Source organism: Tachypleus tridentatus, chromosome 1 (genome assembly GCF_004210375.1).
Source record: "Tachypleus tridentatus isolate NWPU-2018 chromosome 1, ASM421037v1, whole genome shotgun sequence".
Taxonomy (NCBI): Eukaryota; Metazoa; Arthropoda; class Merostomata; order Xiphosura; family Limulidae; genus Tachypleus; species Tachypleus tridentatus.
In genome coordinates, this window is record NC_134825.1 from 29,902,075 (window position 1) to 29,925,643 (window position 23,569).

Sequence of the window (23,569 nt, forward strand, 5' to 3'; positions counted from 1 at the left end):
TTTAGTGTTTGTGCAATATTGAATCTATTATTTATGACTTGATCAGCACCATTATTGTTAATATGTGGAAAAATTGAATTATATTAGTCTCTTTCTCTTCAAATATGACTGTGCAGTTTGATACGTGAGAAAATATAAGACGTTTCTTGCATAAACGTGTGGAAAGTGGCGAATAACAGAAATAGTATATGAGTGGTAATTTTATGCGTAACGTAGAACAAAAAATAAGAAAGTAACACAACTTTAAAGTACAGAGCAAGTAAAACCAATTCAAATACTATGAATTTCTTTTAACCGATTTTTACACTTTAATTAAAATATATGTTTGCCGATTCGATCTCGATTTGAATAGTTGTAAAAGAAAATTCGAAACATTCAAAGAAAAACAAAACATATTAATACAAAATACGAAACACAGCAAGTAACACAAATATTACGAGGTGGAAAGCAGAAAGATCATGGAAAGTCCAGTTGTAGTTGATGGGTTGATGACAAACAAAAACATAACTGATGACCTCGAAATAATCACTGCTCATCAGTATTTAAAAACAAGTAGTTCTAAGTAAAAAGTTTTTACAGAACAAATTTTGTGGTGTAACTAATCTCTCGTGTTTATCCGATTACACATTTTAGTAAGCTACAAAATCCTACTTAATGAATCCCTTTTTTCACTAAGGTTGAAGTAACTGAGATGGCTGTGTCGGCTTCTTTATCCCACGATTCGGGTGTAGCGATATTTACGAGTGAATAACTCTTGTGATAAAAATTAATGTGCTACATGAATCTTAATTAAACCTTAATTGTCATAAAATAAAAAAAAAAGCATCACGCACAATATCATACGAAGAAACTTATTCAAAACAGGGAAATTATTCCAAAGGTTCAACTTAAGTACAATTCACAATTAACGTAAGAGTAGCGCAGGATTATCACAAATTTTAGTAAACAATTTAAATGCGTACAAAAGAATAAAACATCGATACATTTTTGACCTATGGTGATATTAATAATATTCCAATCTATTGTCATCTCTTCCCACAAACGTTAGTTATCACATGGGATGGGGGTTAAAATGGTGGTTATAGCTTGCTCTTTCTCCTTTGCTCTTCCCTCTCACCTTTTTCTTATACAACATCAAATTTTGTTGCACTAAAATTAAGTCAGACCTGTATCTGTTTAAAAAAATGTTTTTGCTTTTGGAAAGTTTTTCACACTATAGAATAACACATCCTTGGAATGATTAAAATGCACAAAATTTGGATATTGCTCGAGTGCTCCCGAGGTACCTTAAAAACCAACAAACACTATTGTTTCAAAACACGGGTTCAATGGTCGTTGTGCAACAATTTCGAATATCCAGAATACGGTACAATCGTATTTATAATGGTGACAATCGATGCTTTGTTATCAATTTACTATCCCCAAATACATGCATAATGACTAGGACTTGGTGTGCTGATGGGTATTTTAGTCTGTAGAATATACGACACTCCCATTATAGCATTAGAAATGGACATCTTGAAGATCTGTTGGAGTGGAGGGTTTAGTACTCTCAATATTCATAAGTTTATTCGAGTCTTTCATGTTAGAGGGCACCACTTGAACTCCGCTTCCTGACGATAAATTTGAACTAATCATTTCTTCAACTTGTTCTAAACAGTGGCGAAGACAATCCTAGGACAATTGAAAGAGATAAACAGATTCATTATTTATTTATCGACTGCTAACAAAATAATATACCTAAATGTTACATGATTGAAATGCTATCATTTATCGGTTTATTTTACGTGTAGAAACATAGAAGATAAATAACGTCTATATATATATTATGAAAGTTTTATCTTATGGTTAGTATATCTAATAAATATTCGTAAAATGAATTTCAACGAAAGAGAAATTGAATATCAAAATAGTAATATGTCAAAGATTATCAAATAAAATGGTAAATGGCAGTGACAAGAAACGTGTAATCTATAAATTTTAAAACCTATTTATGCTGTTATTAAAGTTAAGTTAATGTTATTAATACGTTATAAAGAGCTAAGGGCAAGAAATATTAACCACGTGCCTTCAGTAGTTTATTGCTGTTTATAATACCCAGTGAGTAACGAGCCCGTTGTCACTGTTGAATGTTTAAGAATACTCGCCACACTTAGTTACCAATTATCTGTTTTAACGCCGATATTCGAAAGACGCACCTGAAGAAAGCCTAATATCAGATTGTTTCTTTATTTTATGATCAGACTCCAATTTTCTGTATTATGCCTGATAGCGAAAGTTACAAAGAATCATGGAAAAGCTTATACTACAACCATCCGTTCTAGCTCAGATTAACACACTTTAAAATCCAGGGTACAAACACAAAAGTTACATTATATAGTTAGCTTAATGTACATTACTTTATAATGTTATTCGCCATCTTTTTTTTTATTGATATACCATGTATTAGTTCAATACAAACCCGTAACCTTTTGATGAAATAACGAAATTTCTTTGTTGTAGAAATATAGATGTCCAACTGGCCAGGTGGCCAGGACCGCTGGACTCGTAATCTAATGTTCGCCATTTCAGCCGTGGGTATGTTACTATGTTCGATCAATCCCCTATTTGTTGGTAACCTAATAGCTCAAGAGTTGGGGATGGACAGTGACGACTAGCTGCCTTCCCTCTAGCTTTCAACTGCTAACTTAGGGACGGCTAGAAGAGCAGATAGCTCTCGTATATTACAAAAAAAAAACCCTCTACACTTGTTTTTCTACAACTGCCTGTTGCCGTCCATTCATCATAAAAATATGTACTTTTAACAAACCAACGTGAGCTTAGTTTCACAAACTATGTTTATGTGTTATTACTTTCATCAACAGCAAGAACAGTACTGGTTATAGGTCAGAAACGACAGGTGATAGAATGAATATTCTATGGTGGTAGTTTTGTATTTATTGCTAAAAAACCGTTTCGCAAGAATGCTTCAAAATAATGCCTGGTTTGATAAAGAAGTTACGAGAAAGAGCTTTGTTGATATTACATGAAATGAGACATAGAAAATCCTCTTACTTAAGTAATAAATACACAAATAAAGATAGCAGAAAATTCAGAAAAATACTAATATTGACTGGGTAGTCTTAGAGAACGTAATGTACAAGCTGCTGCCGCACCTACATATGTTACTAATACCTGCTACAGTCGGCCTTTAAGTTACGTCAGAGTTTGCTGTGTACATTTTATCTTTCAGTACACGTTAATATGTCAACAATGAGGTTTCTTTATGTGTGTTTTGGTTAATTTGTAAACCAACTTAATTTTTCCACTTTGAGTATTTATTAAACGTCGGTAAATATGTGGTTAAACTTTGAAAATGTTTATTGTTGAAACAAACTTCCAGAATGTTATTTTAATCACAAAACTGTACAATAAGATCTGCCCACAACGGGTAGGGTATCGAAACCCACTTGCTAGTATTGTACGTCCGCAAACATACCGCTGAGTCGCTAGGGGGCAGGCAACTTCGAGAATATATACTGTAAAATCAAACACATAATGCGCGTGCACCAACATTTGAACACTACTCCTAAAGTTAATCGGAAACTTTGAAAAATGTATTCAAACCAGAGAAAAGCGGATTAGTTGGTGAACTTTTATCAGTGTTATTTATGGATTTTGTTAATACATTTCCTCAGGTGAAAACGATTATATCAGCAAGTTTTACTTATATTAACGGATTATAATAGAATGAACGAATATTGTGAAGTGCCGATTAGGTTTGAGACACTGTGGGTGGGGATTTGTTGGTATGAAGGAGCCCAAGGCTCAGCGGGACAATCTGTAAACCGATCGCTGCCACCGGATAAAGAACATTAGGGGAGAAGACTTTACAATGAAGAAAAATAAACCGAGTAAGAAGAAATCTACAGTTAAAGCTGCCGAAATAGCCTGCCTTCCTGCGGATGTTTCGAATGACGACTGCTTATCGTGCATGGCGTGGGGGTGCACTATTTTGGTTTATCCGTGACCCCACCTCAAGGGTCTAGGTGGGGCACGTCCCCAGCCCTTTCCAGTCGCTTTGTAATGGTGCAGTAGACAATGAAGGAATGTGTGATTAAACTACCACTATAGGGTACTGCGCATTATTGTGCACATTCTGTGAACACAAGAAAGAGCTTTTCCTTGCTTTTCCTCTTCCATAATGACCTTGACTAGATGAGTGAAAAAAAAAAACACGTAGAACCTTTGAGAAACAACACCAAGACGGATAAAAACGACAAAGGGATGCAATGGTTATAAATTTTGTCGGATTTCTGCATAAGTTCCCAGACAGCAGTTTACAGAGTTTTGGCTTCTTTCTTGGCAAACCAGTGCAAAAAACTTTGTCTTGCATCCTGTCCTGTCTGCGCTCACCACTCAGAAAGCGATTCCCACTTTTCTGCTATTGGATAATTATGTAAACGAGTTCACGTCCTTTCTGGCACCGTTTCAGTGGAACCATTCCGTTTAGCATTTATAAGAACGACCAAATTCAAAAGAACGAAAGAATTGAGGCATAAGTAAAACGTGTTATTATTGAGTTGCAATGACATTTGTTCCAGAAACAACAACGCCCCCTGCTTATATAAGTGTTCCATTTGTATATACTTTAAAAACATTAATTCATGGAAGAAGAAAATATGAATGGTATTGAGTGCCAGCTTTATTTTTAGACAATAATAAAAAGAAATTTAAATGTGTTTTAATATTTCAGTACTTATATGGAACTTGAAACTGGTAAATGTCGGTAAGTCTACGGATTTACAACGTTAAAATCAGGGGTTGGATTCCCCTCGGTGGACTCAGCAGATAGCCTGACATAACTTTGCTATAAGAAAATACAGACACTTTTTATATAACTGTACACAATTCTAAGATCAAACGACAACGCCCGTTACGGTGAAAGAGTTAGACAGACCTTAACAGATTAAGATATTATCTCTCTGATAAATTAGCCTTAGCTTACATAAAATCTATTTATTTATACGAAATGAACCCTACATACCATACATTTGTTTATGATACACCTTACCAATAGATGCAGAATTTGTTAGGCTACTCTACGAACTACAAACCACTCAATCAAATTATACACACACACACACAGAGAGAGAGAGAGAGAGAAACAGAATTTTAAATCTACCACTTCAATGCCCAATATTTGATGAAGCCTCGTTAACAGCTCCTTCTGAGAAGACCATCGCTTGTCTAACCACAGCAAGCCTTGCACCGCTGCCCCAATACTGGCTGCTGCTACCATCGACGGTGGATACATGGAGAAATTGAAATCTGAAACAAAAAAAACTAATGTAAGTCGCACTATACAAGATTTCCATGGAACAATAAGGTTTTTATAAGACGATTTGCAAATGTAAAAACAAAATAAAACATAAAACCAAACATATTCGATAACCAAGGTTAGCACCCAGTTTTTTTTTCTTTTTCCAAGATATTTAAGAAGCTACACGTTTTATCAAACTGTTTATAAACAACAGCTGCTATGGTGTTGTCGAAGTTCAGTTGTTATTAATTTCCTGAGAGTACTTTGAAAATCAGAACTAGAGTAAAATAACACAATATCATTTATTGATTTTAACAGCAATTATTTATTATTATTTTAACTTAAATTAACTTTTTGTTACTTCACTTTCTCATTCAACAGAAGTGTCGCAATAACAGACTAGTCCTAATGTTTCAGGAACAAACAGGTCGGGGCCCGGCATGGCCAAGCGTGTTAAGGCGTGCGACTCGTAATCTGAGGGTCGCGGGTTCGCATCCCGGTCGCGCCAAACATCCTCGCCCTTTCAGCCGTGGGGGCGTTATAAGTGACGGTCAATCCCACTATTCGTTGGTAAAAGAGTAGCCCAAGAGTTGGCGGTGGGTGGTGATGACTAGGTGCCTTCCCTCTAGTCTTACACTGCTAAATTAGGGACGGCTAGCACAGATAGCCCTCGAGTAGCTTTGTGCGAAATTCAAAATACAAATACAACAAACAGGTCGAGCACAGAAGGTAATAAACAGTTTTTAACCTCTACGTCACTAGATTACGACGCTAAGAACTATAAGTAGATAAAATGTGGAAGAAATAAACAAATCTAAAAACTATATTAAATTATAATTTGTATGTTTCTGCCGATTAATCGTTTTGAAAAGTTTTAACAAGAAATAAATATATTCGTGAAATAGTCGGCTCAAATCATACTAAATTATATAATCGAAATTATAAATTTTCTCTGAATTACTTTTTACAGATTAATTTAATCTTTAGTCCGTATACGAAGAGCATTCAAACCCGCGCCCCTCAGATTGCAAGTCGAGCACCCTAACCACCTAGCGACACAAATAAGTATATTTTTCTATAAAAATAATTATAATTTTTTGCACTCAGGATTGCAAGGTTCAGTTGTTCCCAACTTGCACGTGCTTTCAAATACACTAATATCAGTCAAGGAGTTAAAATATACGCAAAATCACAGGTTATGAGGAGATACTGCAGATAATAACACACACCGGAGAGTAAGAGAAACATAAGTGAACAAGTAAAGCAATGCCTTTATTCACAATTAATATTCAATTATTATTAAATATTAAATTTGCCATCAAACTGGTTAGATTCTTATTTGCCGTTTTTCTTTTACTGGTTGTTGGAGTGGAAAAGATTCCTTATAAGACAACGTAAACCAAAGAATGAAGATGCAGATTTGTGAGAACATCCGCTTTTATAGACAAGGAAAACCTTTGTTGTATTCCATAACAGATATATAATCCAAGCCAGCTTGCACAAGTATTTGTATCGCTTCTTTGAACATAGAAGGTCAACCTTCATAAAAGGTCAAAACAGAAACACATAACTGTTAACGTGAGACTAAGTTGTAGTATACAGTCTTTTATCTCTACAAAAACATTAATACACATTCACGACCTTAGGACATCAGGTTAACAATTACGGGATTGGTTACATTTCGAAATTACGTAAAGATTCGATAAAATTATCCAATGATACCTGAAAGGACAAGTAGAAGGGTAAATTTAGTATTTGATAAGTCAACGTACTGGGCATTTAATATGGCAGATATTAGTGTAGTTGACATATTTATACATTTTTTTTTTACTTTCACTCTTCGGGTACTCAAACAATAACTTCTCTCATTGACAAAACAACCTTTATAATTGCTTCATATGTCTTTGAAAGATTTAAAAATGTTATAACAATTTTGCATATGAATAATCCCAATGTAATTATCTCTACATAACCGCACGTTCTGGGGGTCGAAACCTCCATTTTCTTACTTATGTTGCACTCTACAAGACGTGAAGTGTAGCCATCATTTATAAAAGTTTCATCATAAGCAAAGGTAGATACAACTGATGCCAATTTAAAATCATACCACAGTGTTTAAGAAGTTTAATTTGACATTAACTACAAACTGTCTTTAAGATACGACTCAACATGAAATTGTCGATTGTACTTTACAGGACAGCGATTTCATTAATCTGAATTTCATATGTATGATTTATACGCTGACTATAAGCCATTCACGTGCTTAAATGAGAAATGTAATTCTATACAGGTGGTCATACTAAGCAGAATGATTCATTTCATTACAGCAACATTCCACAAGTGACTTTATAGGTTCGTCACCCTGAGCAACCCGAGTTAGAAGTCACTTGTTTTACCAGATTTTACAGCATTCCAGCTATGAAGTACCTTGTCACCTTATGGTGCTATTACCGAATTGGTGTTTATGACCTTTAAACTCGAGCAGAAAAAAAACTAAAAAAGACTGATACAGTTATATTTTAATAAAACTAGAAAATACGAAGTAATCTGTGATAATTTCGACGAAGGTCGTTTGCCAAAATGTGTGTATTATAAGAATGTTTTCTTATAAGCGGTTCTATCTTTATATTTTCAAATTTATATCAAAATTCTAATATTTCAAGTCGGTCTAAATCTGCATAAAATTATGCATATAACAACCATACAAATATGCTCCCATCTAAACTGGGCGAGGCTTAAGAGGTTAACGCAATGCACTGTGAATCTGAAGATTCCTGGTTCGAGTTCTGTCGTCGCAAAAACTGTTAAATGCTACTACTTGATTACAGCAACTCAAGAGTTAAACTCAGGAGTTAACAGCTCCCTCTCTTTCGTTTATCAGTTTCAAATCAGGACCGCCTAGCACAGGTACACTTTGTTTAGTTCTATATCATATTACGATTCAAGCATATATATCGGTAAAATGTAAATGGAGAAGATGTAATACTCCAGTTCCAGTTATTTCTGCAAGTTAGCAGTATCACCTGGTACGAATTATTAAATACTAGGTCCATAATCAAGGTAAATGGTAAAAATGTAAATAGCCTTACAGTGTCCATTCGTCTTTATATAGCATCTGTAATACGATGTTGATTGTTACCGTTTGCTTAACAGTTTACAGGCACAACCTCGGTGTTGATCGGTTGTTACTGTTTGCTAGATAACAACGAAAACATGCATAACTGAGAGAAAATGTAAAGTTTAACTAACACCTCTTTTAACTTTTTATTTTAACCTAGTTACTCATATTCTTGGTCCTGTATAGATTTACGAGTACAAGAAGTTTACTTAATACATGTTATGGGATTTCAATCTATTTGGAATACATTAAAGTTGAAAACTGGAAAAATATGTAATAATATAACTCTTGCTTATATTGTTGTAAAACGTATTTATACAGCATTACAGTTGGGCGAATCTATTAGTATTTATTTCGGACCAATAAATGGTACTATGCATCCACAGCTGTAAACAAAATGATGTTATTATAATTACGAAACTTAAAGACAACATCCTATCATAAAAAGTTATTCAGAAAACCTAATTGGAACATAAAAAAGTAAATAGTTTCAGTTAAATATGCTACGACGAATAAAAACATTAGAATTATGTGCTGAATATTTAAACCTTGCCGGTGTTGTTGTAAGGTAAGACATACCTTCGTCAATCTATCTAAAAAGTATATTATTTTGAGGAGGATCCTGAAAACTATTGACCTGGTTTAATTTCTGTTGTTGTAGAAAAGATAGATTCTTCTATCAAAAAACATTTAGAAATCCTTTGGAAAGCTAACGTTTAATTAAAACGATTCCAAGCAGGATTTTAGGAAAGGATGGTCTTAACAATTTTGTCCCTTTTTTTTTTTTTTATTGGGCCCTTTGGATGAGAGCATTTCGGTTTTTGCTGTATAATTTGACTTTTAGAAAAGCTTTTGTACTGTTCCTAACGAGACGTTTATTAGAAATCTGGATGCATGTGAGAATGGGATTAAGAAGCGGGTTGAAAATCGGATCGGGATAGAAAACAAAGAGTGATGATAAATTGTCTCTTTCGACTGAGCGACATGACTACTGGACTCGTTAAGAATATTTTTATTCATTATTTACGTTAATTTAGGTAATTTCTCGGACAATAATGTTTGTTTTTTTATTGCTGATGGTAATAAGTTACAGGGAAAAGCTGTCTCTCTTCAGCATGCCTAACTTATCCTTAATGAGTTGGATGGTTTTAGTTAATGATGTATAATGTAGTTAATGAGATTCGATATTAAGATAAGTGCAAAAGGATGTCTCTAAAGGTATGGAAATATGGAAAGGAATGACTTGTTATGTGAGAGAAATTGTTTTCTCGAGCAAAAAAAAGATTTTCATGTAATTGTTTATACCTTTCAACATTCCGTAAGATAGCCTACGAAGGTCGAAACGTTGTTCTGTACTTTATTTTAATTAAAGTTTTAATACTCATGTCAGCCATTTTTTGAATACATTTTTACAGATCTCTGTTGAATATTTTGTTGTGATGATTGGTTTGGTTTGTTTTGAAATTTGCGCAAAGCTACTCAAGGGCTATCTGCACTAGCCATCCCTAATTTTGCAGTGTAAGACTAAAGGGAAGGCAGCTAGTCATCACCACCCACTGCCAACTCTTGGGCTACTCTTTTTACCAACGAATAGTGTAGTGGGATTTACCGATATATTATAACGCCTCCACAGCTGAAAAGGCGAGCATGTTTGGTGCGACGGCGATTCGAGCCCACGACCCTCAGATTACGAATCGACGCCTGAGCCCACCTGGCCGTGCCGAGCCTTGCTGTGATGAAAAAGAACTAACACATTTCTTGCTTCTTTTATAACAATGTTAACTTTAAAATAAATTTTACTCTACATTTGGATACGACTGTAATGAGGATTCGAATTAAGTAGGATATAATCCGTGACGACGATAAAACCAACTTGTAGAAAAAAATATATGTAAAAACGGCTCGTTTGGGTTGAGAAAATATTTTATGTAGAGGAGCGAACAACGTTTCGACCTTCTTCGGTCATCGTCAGGTTCAAAAAGAAAGAAAGAAAGAGGTAACTGACCGATATCTGACCACATGACTAAGGTCTATACTATGTAAAAACTACACTGACAAACACCACACCAACATTATTTATAAAATACAATGTGATAACTGCCACGACTTCTATATTGGAGAAACAAGTAGAAAAATGGAAATCAGATTCAAAGAACATAAAAAGTCACCTTCACACGTTTTCGAACACTTCAAGTCAAATAAACACAACATAACTATAGAAAACACTCAAATACTAAATAAAGAAACAAACATAAACAAACGCAAAATTAAAGAAGCCTTACTTATACAACAACTAAAGCCCAATAAACCAATACAAAGGAACACTTTTATACCCATATTAATAAATATAATCAAACATCTAAGCACGTCCTCTACATTCCTACACTCAATTACACAACCGCCTTCAGACATGTGGTCAGCTATCGGTCAGTTACCTCTTTCTTTCTTCGTAAACCTGACGATGACCGAAGAAGGTCGAAACGTGTTCGCTCCTCTACGTAAAAAAATTTCTCAACCCAAACGAGCCGTTTTTACATACATAATCTTATCTCTGTTTAACCTGGAAACAGTCGTTACAGGAAGTATAACTAAATATTAGAAATTAGCTACTACAATTATACCCGAATTAAATCATTTAAACTGTGAAATGAGGCTTAAAGTTAGGGGGAATTCGAGTTAGTTATTCTAAACTATGACTTGAAGTCTTTCAATAAGTTAAGGAAATGCAAATTTGAATATTAAAGTTTATTTAAAACTTTATTTTTTTTCGGGTAGAATTATGAATTTGTGAAATAGTTTAAAATGTTTCCTAATATGGTACGAGTAATTATACTGAATGTCTTGAAATTTTAGAAATTATGTTGGACAGGTAAATGAATCTAAATGGCTATACTTAAGTAAGATTAAAAAGAAATACTGTTTTTGTTTGGCTTAAAAGTAGTGGTTAAGCTGGTATTTTGTAATCATTTTTAACATTCCAATCAGAAACCAAGAACGCTAATAGCTTGAAACTTCAAAAGGTGGAATGCCGCTCCGGATTGATAGGGTGAATGGCCTCTTGTCACCTATACTTTTCTTTTGTTCTTCGTTAAACGATTTCCTAGTGGGTCAGCAGTAAACTTACGAACTTGCAACACTAAAAGTCTCGGTCGAATTGTCCATTGTGGACAGAGTGCAGATAGACTACTGGGTATCTTTGCGCTGAAACAACAAAGTCAAAACTGATTTTTCTTAAAACTGAAGGGAACTGTCGATTGATTGCCTTCCCTCTATTTAATTTGTTGGTTTGTTTGAAGCACAAAGCTACACGATAAGCTATCTGTGCTCTGCCCACTATGGTAATCGAAACCCAGTTTCTAGCATTGTAAGTCCGTAGACATACCACAGTGCCACTGGGAGGTTCTAACTAACAGCTCACACTGATCGGGCTATTCACTACACGTGTAGCTAAGGTGTGTTCAGACTAAAAGTTTCAAATCCCAGTGATTTTTATTTGTGTACTGTTTTCGTGTCATTATTGATACATATTGTCTAAAACATCGCGTTGGCGTACCGCACTTAGAAGTGGTCACAAAGTGTGCAATTATCTGAGTGGAAAGTTTTGTATCTTTCATAGGAATGCAAATACGCATACCTATTGACACACATGACAAAGGACACAACTTAAAAAAGATGTTAATTCTATGTTGCAACACAAAGAAGAAACAAACAAACTAACATCGTCATGCATAGTTAATTTCATCATTAAAACTCTTAATGATGTGGAATATACAACACGGGTTTTAGTTTTGTACGTCCTTAAATTTACCTCTGTCCCACTGGAGAAAAACCGAATATTGAACTAAATGCATTTCTAATACAGTGTTATTAAAAAGTGATGACAGATTAGATGTATATTAATATGCTCATTATGTAAAACTCGTGTATATGACTTAACTTGAATACAGGTAGAGGAGACACTGAAATAATACATTGAATAACTAACTGTTAATAAAAATTTCATAACTTTAAATTTCAGTTTTTCATATAATGTACAAGATGGCGCTTCATGCGTAAAGGTTAACTGAGCCAGTGAGAACCAGTCACACGAATTGACAAACCTTGAGTATTAGTGCATTGATATTCGCATTTGACACCAAACAATTCCGTGGAAATCTCGTTAAAAGTTGTGGTAATATATTCAATAACACACGTTAATTTCTCCATATTTGAAATAAAATTTCGTAATGCCTTGACACAAATTTATATCTGAAGATATTTTAGTTGACGAATCGAGTAGGTAACAGACAGGTAAGTCTAACAAAGCGGTTTAAAATATTAACAGAACCATTAATCAACTAGTTAAGCTTAAATGAAGCAGGAGTATTTTCTCGTTAAACTGTTCATAATTTTATGTTACTTCTGGTTTTGTGTTTACTTACCTAAAGGTCCCGCCCTGGGAGGTGGTTAAGACACTCGACTCGTAATCCGAGGGTCGCGGGTTCGATTCCCCGTCCCACCAAACATGCTTGCTCTTTCAACCATGGTTGCGTTGTAATGTTTCGGTCAATCCCACTATTCCTTGGTAAAAGAATTGACGGTGAGTGGTCTTACACTGTTAAATTAGGGACGGCTAACGGAGATAGCCTTCGTGTAGTTTTGCGCGAAATTCATAACAAACTTAGTTTGTTTTTTTTAACCCCTATAAAACGAGGATGATTTTGCACTTCAAACGACGTTATTCAAAAGTTTTAATAAACTATTTTAATACTTTTTTTTGCATGAAAATTATTCGGAATCTTTAATCTCCCACAGATTATGTGTGTGTGTGTGTGTTTTCTTACACATCGGGCTCTCTGCTGAATCTCCGACAAAATGTTTCGATATTGAAACCTTATACAAACCCCTCTTTTGCCTGTGTGTTAAATATGTAACATTGTTTGCTTGTACGTTATGCGAGGAAATAAAGCATGTACAACATTCATGTTAAACCACAAACATGCAAGAAGCACAGAGCACAAACTAGAATATGGAAACTGTTTACAATATTTACAATAAATGAACAAATCAAGTAAATATCGTCAGCGATAACCATGTGAAACAGTTGCATAACAAGGAAACACGGAGCACTGACTTGTGCAATATATAATATAGCAAATAACTAAAAATAACCAAAAGAAAACGCACTAAAACCCTTAAATAAGACTAACCACTTCAATTATACCGAGTACAACTTCAGCAAGTTAGCATGGAAGAAAAAATCCTCTAAGTATCCATGTTTTTAACTAAAAAAATAACTTTTTTTATAATACTTGAGAAATGGATGACAGATGTATATGTTGAGAATTGTTATCAGTTCTTTCTAAACAATAGATGTAAGAGTACAGTACTATTAGATGTCACGAAGCAACAATTACTTTTTAACTATCACCCAGTACATATAAAAATTGTCCAGAAAGTGCACGTGCCATTCCGAGTGACATCACATTAATGTGATCAAGTTTCACAAGCTGCAAGTCTGGCGATAAACTGCCGGGGTGACCTTTCTCGACCATCCCAAGGTCCCGCAGGAGCTACGTGTGAGGGCCTGGGAAAATGGTCGGCCTCAGCCCACATACGGCATTTCTTTTTTCTAGTCTAATATAACACGTACACTACACACGTCTTTCAACCTGACATGCCGTTATGAAGACAACCGAGGTACCCTTACTATGTCAGGCTTACATGCAACAGGTTCCCTCCCTTTCTGTTTATGAAAAAGGAGTTATATTTCAAAATCAGATTGGTTTTAATTTTGTAAGTTGGAGCTATATATACATGGTGATATATAGTTCGTATCAGCAGCATCCATAGAATAATTACTTCCACGTGATACGACAAACATGGCATTTTAAAAACAGACTACAAAAACAGTTACTACATTTGTTTGTAACAAACTGCTACAAAAGTTATAGAATAAACACATTAAGTTCTTAATCAATGACAAAGAATACGTCGTAAATTCTTGGGTGACGCACGTTCACATTCATGTAAATTATCTCTAATTTTGAGGGAGGCAAGACACCTCGTTAACATCAACTACCGCTAAATTTTGGGTTACCAACATTATAACCTCCTAACCTCCTGAGAGCAAATATTTCAGTAGTTTGAAGAAAAGAACCATTTCATAAAGCCTTACTTCATAGTTTCTCATTTCATAAAAAAATTCTTTGCTACAATGTTACAATCAAACTATAAACGCACCTAAATCATAACTGAAATAAACCACTTGTTGTATGTATAGTCAGATTGTAGGTAATGTATAAATATTCATATGATACACATGTTGTAGAAGTGTATCCATACAGAGATATATTAACAACAACTAACGAGTTTCCGTTTTATACAATCTTGATACGACACGAGTATTTGTACAATGATGCGTAGCAGTGTTGCTCCATCATAATGACGAGTGACTGTTCATATGAGTAAGTGCTAAACCAAACTGAAGCTGTAATTCCACCCACATTCCAGTTCTCCTGTTAGACAGCAGGAGGCCACTTACTTGTGACTCCAGGGAAATGTAACAGACGACCAGCCTGTGTTTTGTTTTTTAATGAAGGAGAGGGTCAGTGGTTTCCAACCAAGTTTGTTACTTTGCAGTGACGTCATATATTTAGGCATTCAGTTCGTGACCTTGGCTAAAGTAGCAAACATGTTCTACATACTATGTGAGACTGACAATGTGAGATAATTGTGAACATCTTCACCCTATGATAAAAATATATATCGTGTCAGGACATTTATTTCGTCCTCTGCTGGTACAGCGGTAAGTCTGCGGATTTACAACGCTAAAATCAGGAGTTCGATTCCCCTCCGTGAACTCAGCAGATAGCCTGATATGGCTTTGTTATAAGGAATACACAGACACATTTATAATCAAGTGTTCTTTGAGTAGTTCTTGCACCTACATTTCATTTCATTACAGCTTGTTTTTGTCGGTACTGTTACTGTTGTTTTCTAGGCGGAGAGTTGTTTATTTGTTTCCATGAGATTTACGTCATGTTTTCCATAGAAACATTCTCTTCAACTGTCCTGATGACTTTTCAGTTACCAAATTTTTCTACTAATTCTATGTAAGTGTACCCACGTTGTTAGTAGTGTTGTTTCTGACATATTTTGGCTAATATTCACAAATACATCGCCGGGTAAACACATTTTAACATGTATTGTTACAATATATTGTAATTCCTAACAAATTATTAGACACAATATTAAATATTTATGGGTGGCAATTCACAAGATAAAAAAATAACAACAAACAAACAAACACACACATCATTTCGTACAAAAGCGCAGTTTACAATGTAGGAGTTTGGAATATCTTTGGTTCTAGTTTTATTAAACCTACTTTTGTTTTCTACACTAATAACTATTTACACAACTTAAATGAATATTAAAGAATTATATATTTTTATTTAAAATTCACACATGTTTTTGTCGGTTGTACGTATTAAAATATTTATCATTTATTTCACTGACAGCTTTTCACTAGATTTACTTGGAACCATCAGGTGAGACGCCCAGTGTCGCCAGGTAAACCTGTAAAAAACGTTATGTACCGATACAAACTTGTTTGAATATTTGCATTACTTTCAAGGTCGTTACATATTTTCAGTAATTTGAAAAATAAAATGTGCTTTACATTTATCATTCATTTCACAGTAACAAAGGTCTCTGGTACTGAAGTTACACTGAAACTTTGTTTTTAAACGAACAGAAAATCTATTATTGAGTATCTTTAGGCACTGTTTACGATATGCTGACATTACTTCAACACATAACGATTCATTGAATAGCAAACGTTTCACTTAGCATATTAATCATATGTTAGGGGAGAAAAAAAAAGAGGACAATCGAACGCCTTAGAGAATTTAATAACAAATGAAGGGAAATAAGTGTAGTCTTTAATTTGGCACAACAGGTGTTTACTGCGCAACAGGTGGAGGACGGACATTCCTAAAGGCTGGCTCTATGTTACATTACCAAAATACCGATCGTCAAAGGGTAGGAAACGGAAACATTGTTATTTCCTTTATGTTGTAAAATGTGGGTTTACACGTGTTTATAGAATGAGGTTGTAGATTCTGAGAAAATCTTGAAATTTCAAGGAGGAAAAAAAGCAACAAGGTGTGAAAGAAGGCTTGTTCGAAACAAATCAGTCTCTTCAAGGATACGGATTATGTCGGAAAACATAAAGAGAGCTCTGGACAACTCATCAGTGAAGGAGGCGCTCTACCCCTGAGTGCAGGCTCTTATTACAGGTTGGACTTTTTCGGCCTAGCAACATAAGTTGCTAAATATAAACTATTCAACATTGACTGCTGACTTCATTCTCAACTTGCTGGCCAGAAGAGTGTTCATTCAGAAAAACCCTCCGGCGACATACCAGACCGTGGAACCTTGAGGCTCCGCGGAAAGATCAGACTAGTAAGTAAATACAGCAGAACAAATGTAGCCGATTCTGTACCCCCTGGACTCGTGTCATCCTAGTGGAACTAATGTGTGGAAATTCTTGAATACTCGTAACGACGCTGGTTTCTGACATAGATTTGTTAAACCTTAAGTGTGGAAGCAGTTACATGTGCACAAAGTCAACAATGCGATTGTTAAAACGAAATTCGGCCCGGCATGGTCAGGCGGTTAAGGCACTTGACTCGTAATCTAAGAGTCGCTGGTTCGAATCCCTGCCACACCAAACATGCTCGCCCTTTCAGTCGTGGGAACATTATAATGTTAAAATCAATCCCACTATTCGTTGGTAAAAGAGTAGCTCAAGAGATGGCGGTGGGGGATGATGACTATCTGTCTTCTCTTTAGTCTTACACTGCTAAATTAGGGACTGCTAGCGCAGATAACTCTCGTGTAGCTTTGCGCGAAATTCATTTATATTTGTTTGCAATGAATGATTCTGTGAAAAGTCCCTAGGCGTATTATCAATGTGAGGGATCAAGATGCTAGTTTTTGCAAAATCATGTCTTTTATTTTAGTTAATTTACTTTGTTATTGTTGCTGTTTCTCGGGTTAAATTAGCTTCTCAAATTTACACTAGTATATTCTGAAACGAACTACTACTTTATCTATATAGTTTCACCCATATTTACTTAGTAGTTTGATTTGCTTCACTACTCTGCCCCCTAGCGGCACAGCGGGATGTCTGCGGACTCGCACCGCTAAAAACTGAGTTTCGATACCCGTGTTGTCAGAACACGTACAGCCCACTGTGTAGCTTTGTGCTTAATTCTAAACAACCATAAAAAGTCACTAGTCTAAAACGCCTAATTTCCGTAAAGTTATTTCTAACATGTTCTCAAACTTTTGGGGTTGACTCAAAATCGCTACATTATTAAAGCCTTTATTCTATCCGTCAGAACAAAATATCACGTAAAAAACTACTATAATTAATGTGTTTATAATTACTTTCTCGAAGACCGATGGCGTATTCGTTCAATCGTTGTATAATACAATTTAACTATTTTCTCTCGGTATATATAAGCAGGATTTAAGATTGCGGTAGTACAGGTATGTGTGAAGGATGGTTGAGGACAGCTTGGTGAAGTGCACAGCAAAGAAAAGAGTGAAAAGCAGGTAGCGAAGAAAGAGACTGTATTAAACTGGACAATGGTCAAGTGCACCTAATGTGATCCAAGGTAGATTTAAACGAAGGATTACGGAACTCCCCGACCTCACATGAAGAGGTTATGGGGAGATGATTTACATACGCGTGTGTACATCTGATACCCAGGTGTAAATACCAGATGAGGATTTCCATAGAAGTCATTAAAGGTTGTCATGCCTCGCACTCATTAAGCTTCCACAAATTCTAAAGGTTGGTTCCATAAAATATTTTATATTTGACCGTTGGCACCATCATCCATTACAACCTTTAGAGAACAAGGCGCTAATGTAAGTACAATACGCGAACACAATCTACCAATATGTGGATTTACAGAATACTTATTTATACACAGTGTTAGGAATATTTTCGTACCTCTGGCAAAGATGAGGTGTCGAAAGTTACGCGCTTGTCTAGATATATAATTATTTATGTTTTCATGATTCACAATGTCCATTCTTTACTCTCTTTAGCGACATTGTCTTGAACCATATTATTTATTTACATCTCCAGAATGATTCAGAAACAAGGAGAAATAAACCCACCTGCTGATCTTTGCATTTCTAACACATATACAGACAAGTGCCATGTGTGAAAGTTCACTCACCAGTATCTGGACTGATACAAAACATTCACTACCCGAAAAATGTCATTGTTTCACCGCTTTTGAGCTTACGTAACACATTACAGTGTCATTACGTAATACATTACAGTGTCTTTCTCTTGTAATTTTGTTCTTCTTTTGACGTGTGTATAGGCAGGATATACAAGAACCGTCAATGAGAGATAGTGAATTCACACTTGATAAATCTACATAGTGTATGACAGTGTCTTTCGTTTTGTTTTTGTTGGGCGTTTGTTTTGCCGACGTATAGCCATAGGCAAAAAATAGATGACCAACCACACAAAACTAGTAGGTTCCACATAAGCCACACTCTATGGGTATCTAATGACTTCTGTTACAAACTTGCCTATGTTTTGCGTGAATATTTTCCTATCTCGGCGACAAGGATCATTAAATACCTATGTACACTAAATATATATATATATAGACTGAACACCTAGAGAACTGAAGTAACCAAATCCTGGTTAAGCAAACAGAACTATATTTTCATGTGGCAACCTACTTCTGTAAGAAGTATATTAAGCCTAATAGCATAGAATATTAATTTTCACACGTTATGTCAATCTCTGTGTTGCGCATAAGAATTCGTTTACAGTAAAGTAAATTTTATTTATTGGGGTTTATTATACGGTATCTATCAAGTGGTAACCACAACCATCAATATAATTACCGTTTCCTTCGCTGCTCCTACATCAGACTACTTTTTGTACCTGTTTTTAATAGCAGTATATCCAGTGTTATTTTCTCCACAGGGTTTAACCTTCGTCTGCTTGACATTCCTGGTTTGAGAATTTAGCTTCATCCCTTCACGATCTGGGGTTATTACTATACGACTGCCCGACTAAAATATGCAATTATTTGTGTGAAAAGTAACAGGGTAAGAATTTTTTTTTTTTTTTTGCTAGTGTTTAATGGATAGCACAGTTTATGCACAATGCCAATGCGGGGGCGACCAAAAACGAGTAGTCACATAAATGGTTCGTCGCCAATGTACGGCTTTCTTGTGGCAAAAACTGTGGCTGTTCTCTCGCTTGTCGTGGTTGATGTGACAGTAAAAGAATATACCTTTTCATAAAAAGAATAATGTGATTCCTTCACAGAAAGACTCGTTCCGGTTGAATTTGTCAAAGCATAAGATAACAACTGCGTGCGTTATTATGCATAAATCCAGCTACTAAACGTTATTTCGTGACGGTATAAAAACAGGAAAATAACACACAGACTTAAAGAACGACAAAAGCCTCCCACGTGGAAGTTCTGATTTCCTTTTCTCATTAAGACTACTTTATCACATTTATTAAAAGGTGACGTAAAGTGTGACTACAAGTCAGATTTGGATAATTTACTTGTAAGTACTGTTTTAAAATATAAAAACCAAATACCTTGTGAATGTTTTTACCGTTACAAATTTTTGACAGATCAGCCACTTAGACCTATATAATAGTGCAAAACTACACGTTGACTATCTCAACTTGCCGTTTCTAATTTCTAACTAATAAAACTAGGGTAGGTAGTTGGTCAACGGCGCACCCCGCCAATTCTACGTCTACCGTTTGCTTGTTTTTGAATTTCGCGCAAAGCTACACGACGGTTATCTGCGTTAGTTGTCCCTAATTTTGCAGTGTAAGGCTAGAGGGAAGGTAGCTAGTCATCACCACCCACCGCCAACTCTTGGGCTAGTCTTTTACCAACGAATAGTGGGATTGACCGTCACTTTATAACGCCCCCACGGATGAGAGGGCGAGTATATTTGGTGCGATAGGGATTCGAACCCGCGACCCTTAGATTACGAGTCGAACTCCTTAACCCACCTGGCCGTGCTGAGCCTACGTCTACTGTTATCCCCATAACGGGACACGAAACTTGGAACTTGAGATTCGCAGTAAAGCATACTAACAACCACTAAACCAAATCTACACATCAGTATCGACAAATAGGTGAAACTGTAAAATACATCTTAGTAGTGTTTTTTGTTAAAATGCACTGAGTTTTGTATCACTACACGAAGTCAAAAATCTTCATCAAAAATAGACAAAGTAACAACAGAGCCGAATCAAATAATTCGCATTTTCCCAGGGTTTCACGTTCTCAGTCTGTAATTAGAAACTGTCTTCAGTGACTTGTCTGATTTTTATCTAGAGACTTGATCACGTTTTCGCCGAAGTAATTTCTTCAGCGTGCAAGGTTACTATAGTTACAGCCACGATCATCATTCACTTATTGACTCGCCGACTGCAAACTACACAAACTGATGACCTTTTGTGAAACCAATGAGAGAGCGTGAGGTAGATTGTAACGGGTGTTTATAAAAATATTTAAGAAACAGATTACACGTCGTCACTACATCATAGCGTTCTCAATGCAAAGTCACCAAAACCTTCTATTAAACCAGTTACCTCTTCAATATTCGGCAAACTTTGTCTTTAATTACGTATCTAATAGGTAGTTGTTATGATATAGAACACAGAAAGTGATAAACAACCAGACATTATTTGTTTTCTTTATTCATACTTGACCCATCTATCAACATCTCCAATCTAAAACTAGATTTACAGTCATACCAACAAAACTCCTTTTAACAAAAACCTCATTTAGGTTTGGAGGTATCGTAAACTTGCAAGCCTGAGAATGTGTTTTGCAAACTTTGAGCACAGCTAAAACATTCTGAAGGGTAATAACTCCTTTTAACAAACAATTCATTTCGGCTTGGAGGTGTCGTAAATTTACAACACTGGGAATATTTTTTTATAGGTTTTGAGCAGTTCTAAAACATTCCGAAGGGAAATAAGTTTAAAATACTGAAGGTACTGATTAACAGTAGTTCATCCAGCAACTTATCAAGTTCGTTAGGATTGCTCAAGAAAACTTATAATAGTTTTAAGGTAATTAAAAATTATGGTTAAAAAATTTAAATAATGTTTTCAAGAAGTGGCAAAAAATAAACTAGAGAAGAAAACAAACAGCGTAGAAAGTACGTTGTTGATTGTACTTTTATTTAGAAATTTCGAATTTCAAAAACATTTTATAATTCTTATTTATACGTTTATATACTAATATATAACGTTCCACTCAAAAATTATGTATAATTAAGGAAATGCATGTTCACTATGTCTAAGCCAGAATAGCTGCTTCAGCCGGAAATTTTACTCGGTCCCGTGCGATTCCGCCTTAGATTTTACTGCATCAAGTCTCGAGTGCACAAAACATAACAAGGACTGTTTACGAAAGTAACCAACTTATTGCATAACTAAATAAATTGTTCAGCGTTTCCTTATTTATATTTCATTTATTAAGACACTCCAATGGTGTGGATAAATTTTCAGTAGACTTTTATCTGATGAATTACATACTTGTTTTAATAAGCTACTCTTCTTAGAATCGATAACACTTCTAAAAATTACTTAAGTGTAGTTTTCACTGAAATTAAAATTTTGTAATAATTTGAGCAATAATAGAAAAGTAATATTTCATGCGTAAGATTTTGACCAGTGAATGAATTAGCGCTTTTTATTAAAGTTTCTTTTAAAACATTATAAATCCACATTAGTAATTGAAAAAAAACAACACAAATTCGGCTTTGAAACAATCTAATGATACCAATGAATAACCAATGACAATACTGAATGTCTAATGACATTACTAAATGTCCAATGACATTACCGAAATCTAATGACAATACTGAATGTCCAATGTCCAAACTATGAAAACGTGGTTTCATTTATAACACCCAACCTCACTGTTCACACATAACAGTATAACTCCATACAAAACAAAGGGAAGTAGAATATTCTTACCTATTGAACAGAGAGCAATGAAGGTTTCAGCGTGGTTTCTTACCACTTTAAACCCACTAACGAGGGGGAGTCTCTGAAGAATTGGCTCGATAAAATCATTGGGGGTGACAGCTGAAACGTCCCATTTGAGTCTACTCAGCAAGAGGAGTTCCCAGTTCTGAAAAAAAAGAAACTGTGTTAAAAACCTTTACGACACCTCACAAGTGGCGTCGTTAGAACTTTCTGGCGGGAACAATCTGAAATCATTAAGCCAAAGTCATATTTATTAGCATGTTCTAAGTTTTATAATAGAAAAAAATTCAGAAAAGAATCCCCCCCCGTCCCCACACTACATAGAAAGATTGTTTCACAATTATTTTTGGTTTGAAGCATCAACACAGGATCTCCACCCCTGAAAAAAGAGTGAATTCACGCCTTTCGTCGAAATAAGGGATATTACACCCGCTCTAGACTTATGTTGTTGTTGTTTTTGAATTTCGCTCCAAGCTACTCGTGGGCTATCTGCGCTAGCCGTCCCTAATTTAGCAGTGTAGGACTAGAGGGAAGGCAGCTAGTCATCACCACCCACCGCCAACTCTTGAGCTACTCTTTTACCAACGAATAGTGGGATTGACCGTACCATTATAACACCCATACGGCTGAAAGGGCGAGCATGTTTGGTGCGACCGGGGTTCGAACCCACGACCCTTGGATTACGAGTCGAACGCCTTAACCCACCTGGCCATGTCGGGCCGTATAGACTTATGAAACTTAAAATAAAGTTCTACCTCTACTATCGATATGTATCCGTTTCTGATCACGTGCGGATAATTGAGCCCCATTTCCCCAGGACCGATGTACCATATAATTACTGATATTAACAAATGCAAATTAGGAACAGACAGTTTTACATAAAGAATTGTATTAAAAACAATTTTTATTTTATTATTGATGAGCGAGCATTATTTATTTTACATTACATTGTAAGCGTCATAACATTAGATACGTCGTGGAGTTCACCTGTAAGGTGGCACTGATTTCGGTTCTAGATGACGTAAATTTATGAAATCCTGTTCTCGTACCAAGTCACCAACAAGACTGAAATCCAAACCTGTTC

At 35.4% G+C, this 23,569-nt stretch overlaps 1 protein-coding gene across 1 annotated transcript in view; it reads right to left on the reverse strand.

Annotated features, from left to right (window-relative positions):
- Window positions 1-284: 284 nt before the first annotated feature.
- The window catches only part of LOC143245056 (G1/S-specific cyclin-D2-like), a 36,240-nt gene continuing 12,955 nt past the window's right edge, over window positions 285-23,569 (reverse strand). The window contains exons 3-5 of the mRNA XM_076490859.1: window positions 22,474-22,630; window positions 5,165-5,310; window positions 285-1,674 (exon numbers count right to left, since the gene is read on the reverse strand). Of these exons, the coding sequence (XP_076346974.1) occupies window positions 1,504-1,674; window positions 5,165-5,310; window positions 22,474-22,630 (474 nt within the window). The 3' untranslated portion in view covers window positions 285-1,503. The remainder of the gene's footprint in view (window positions 1,675-5,164; window positions 5,311-22,473; window positions 22,631-23,569) is intronic.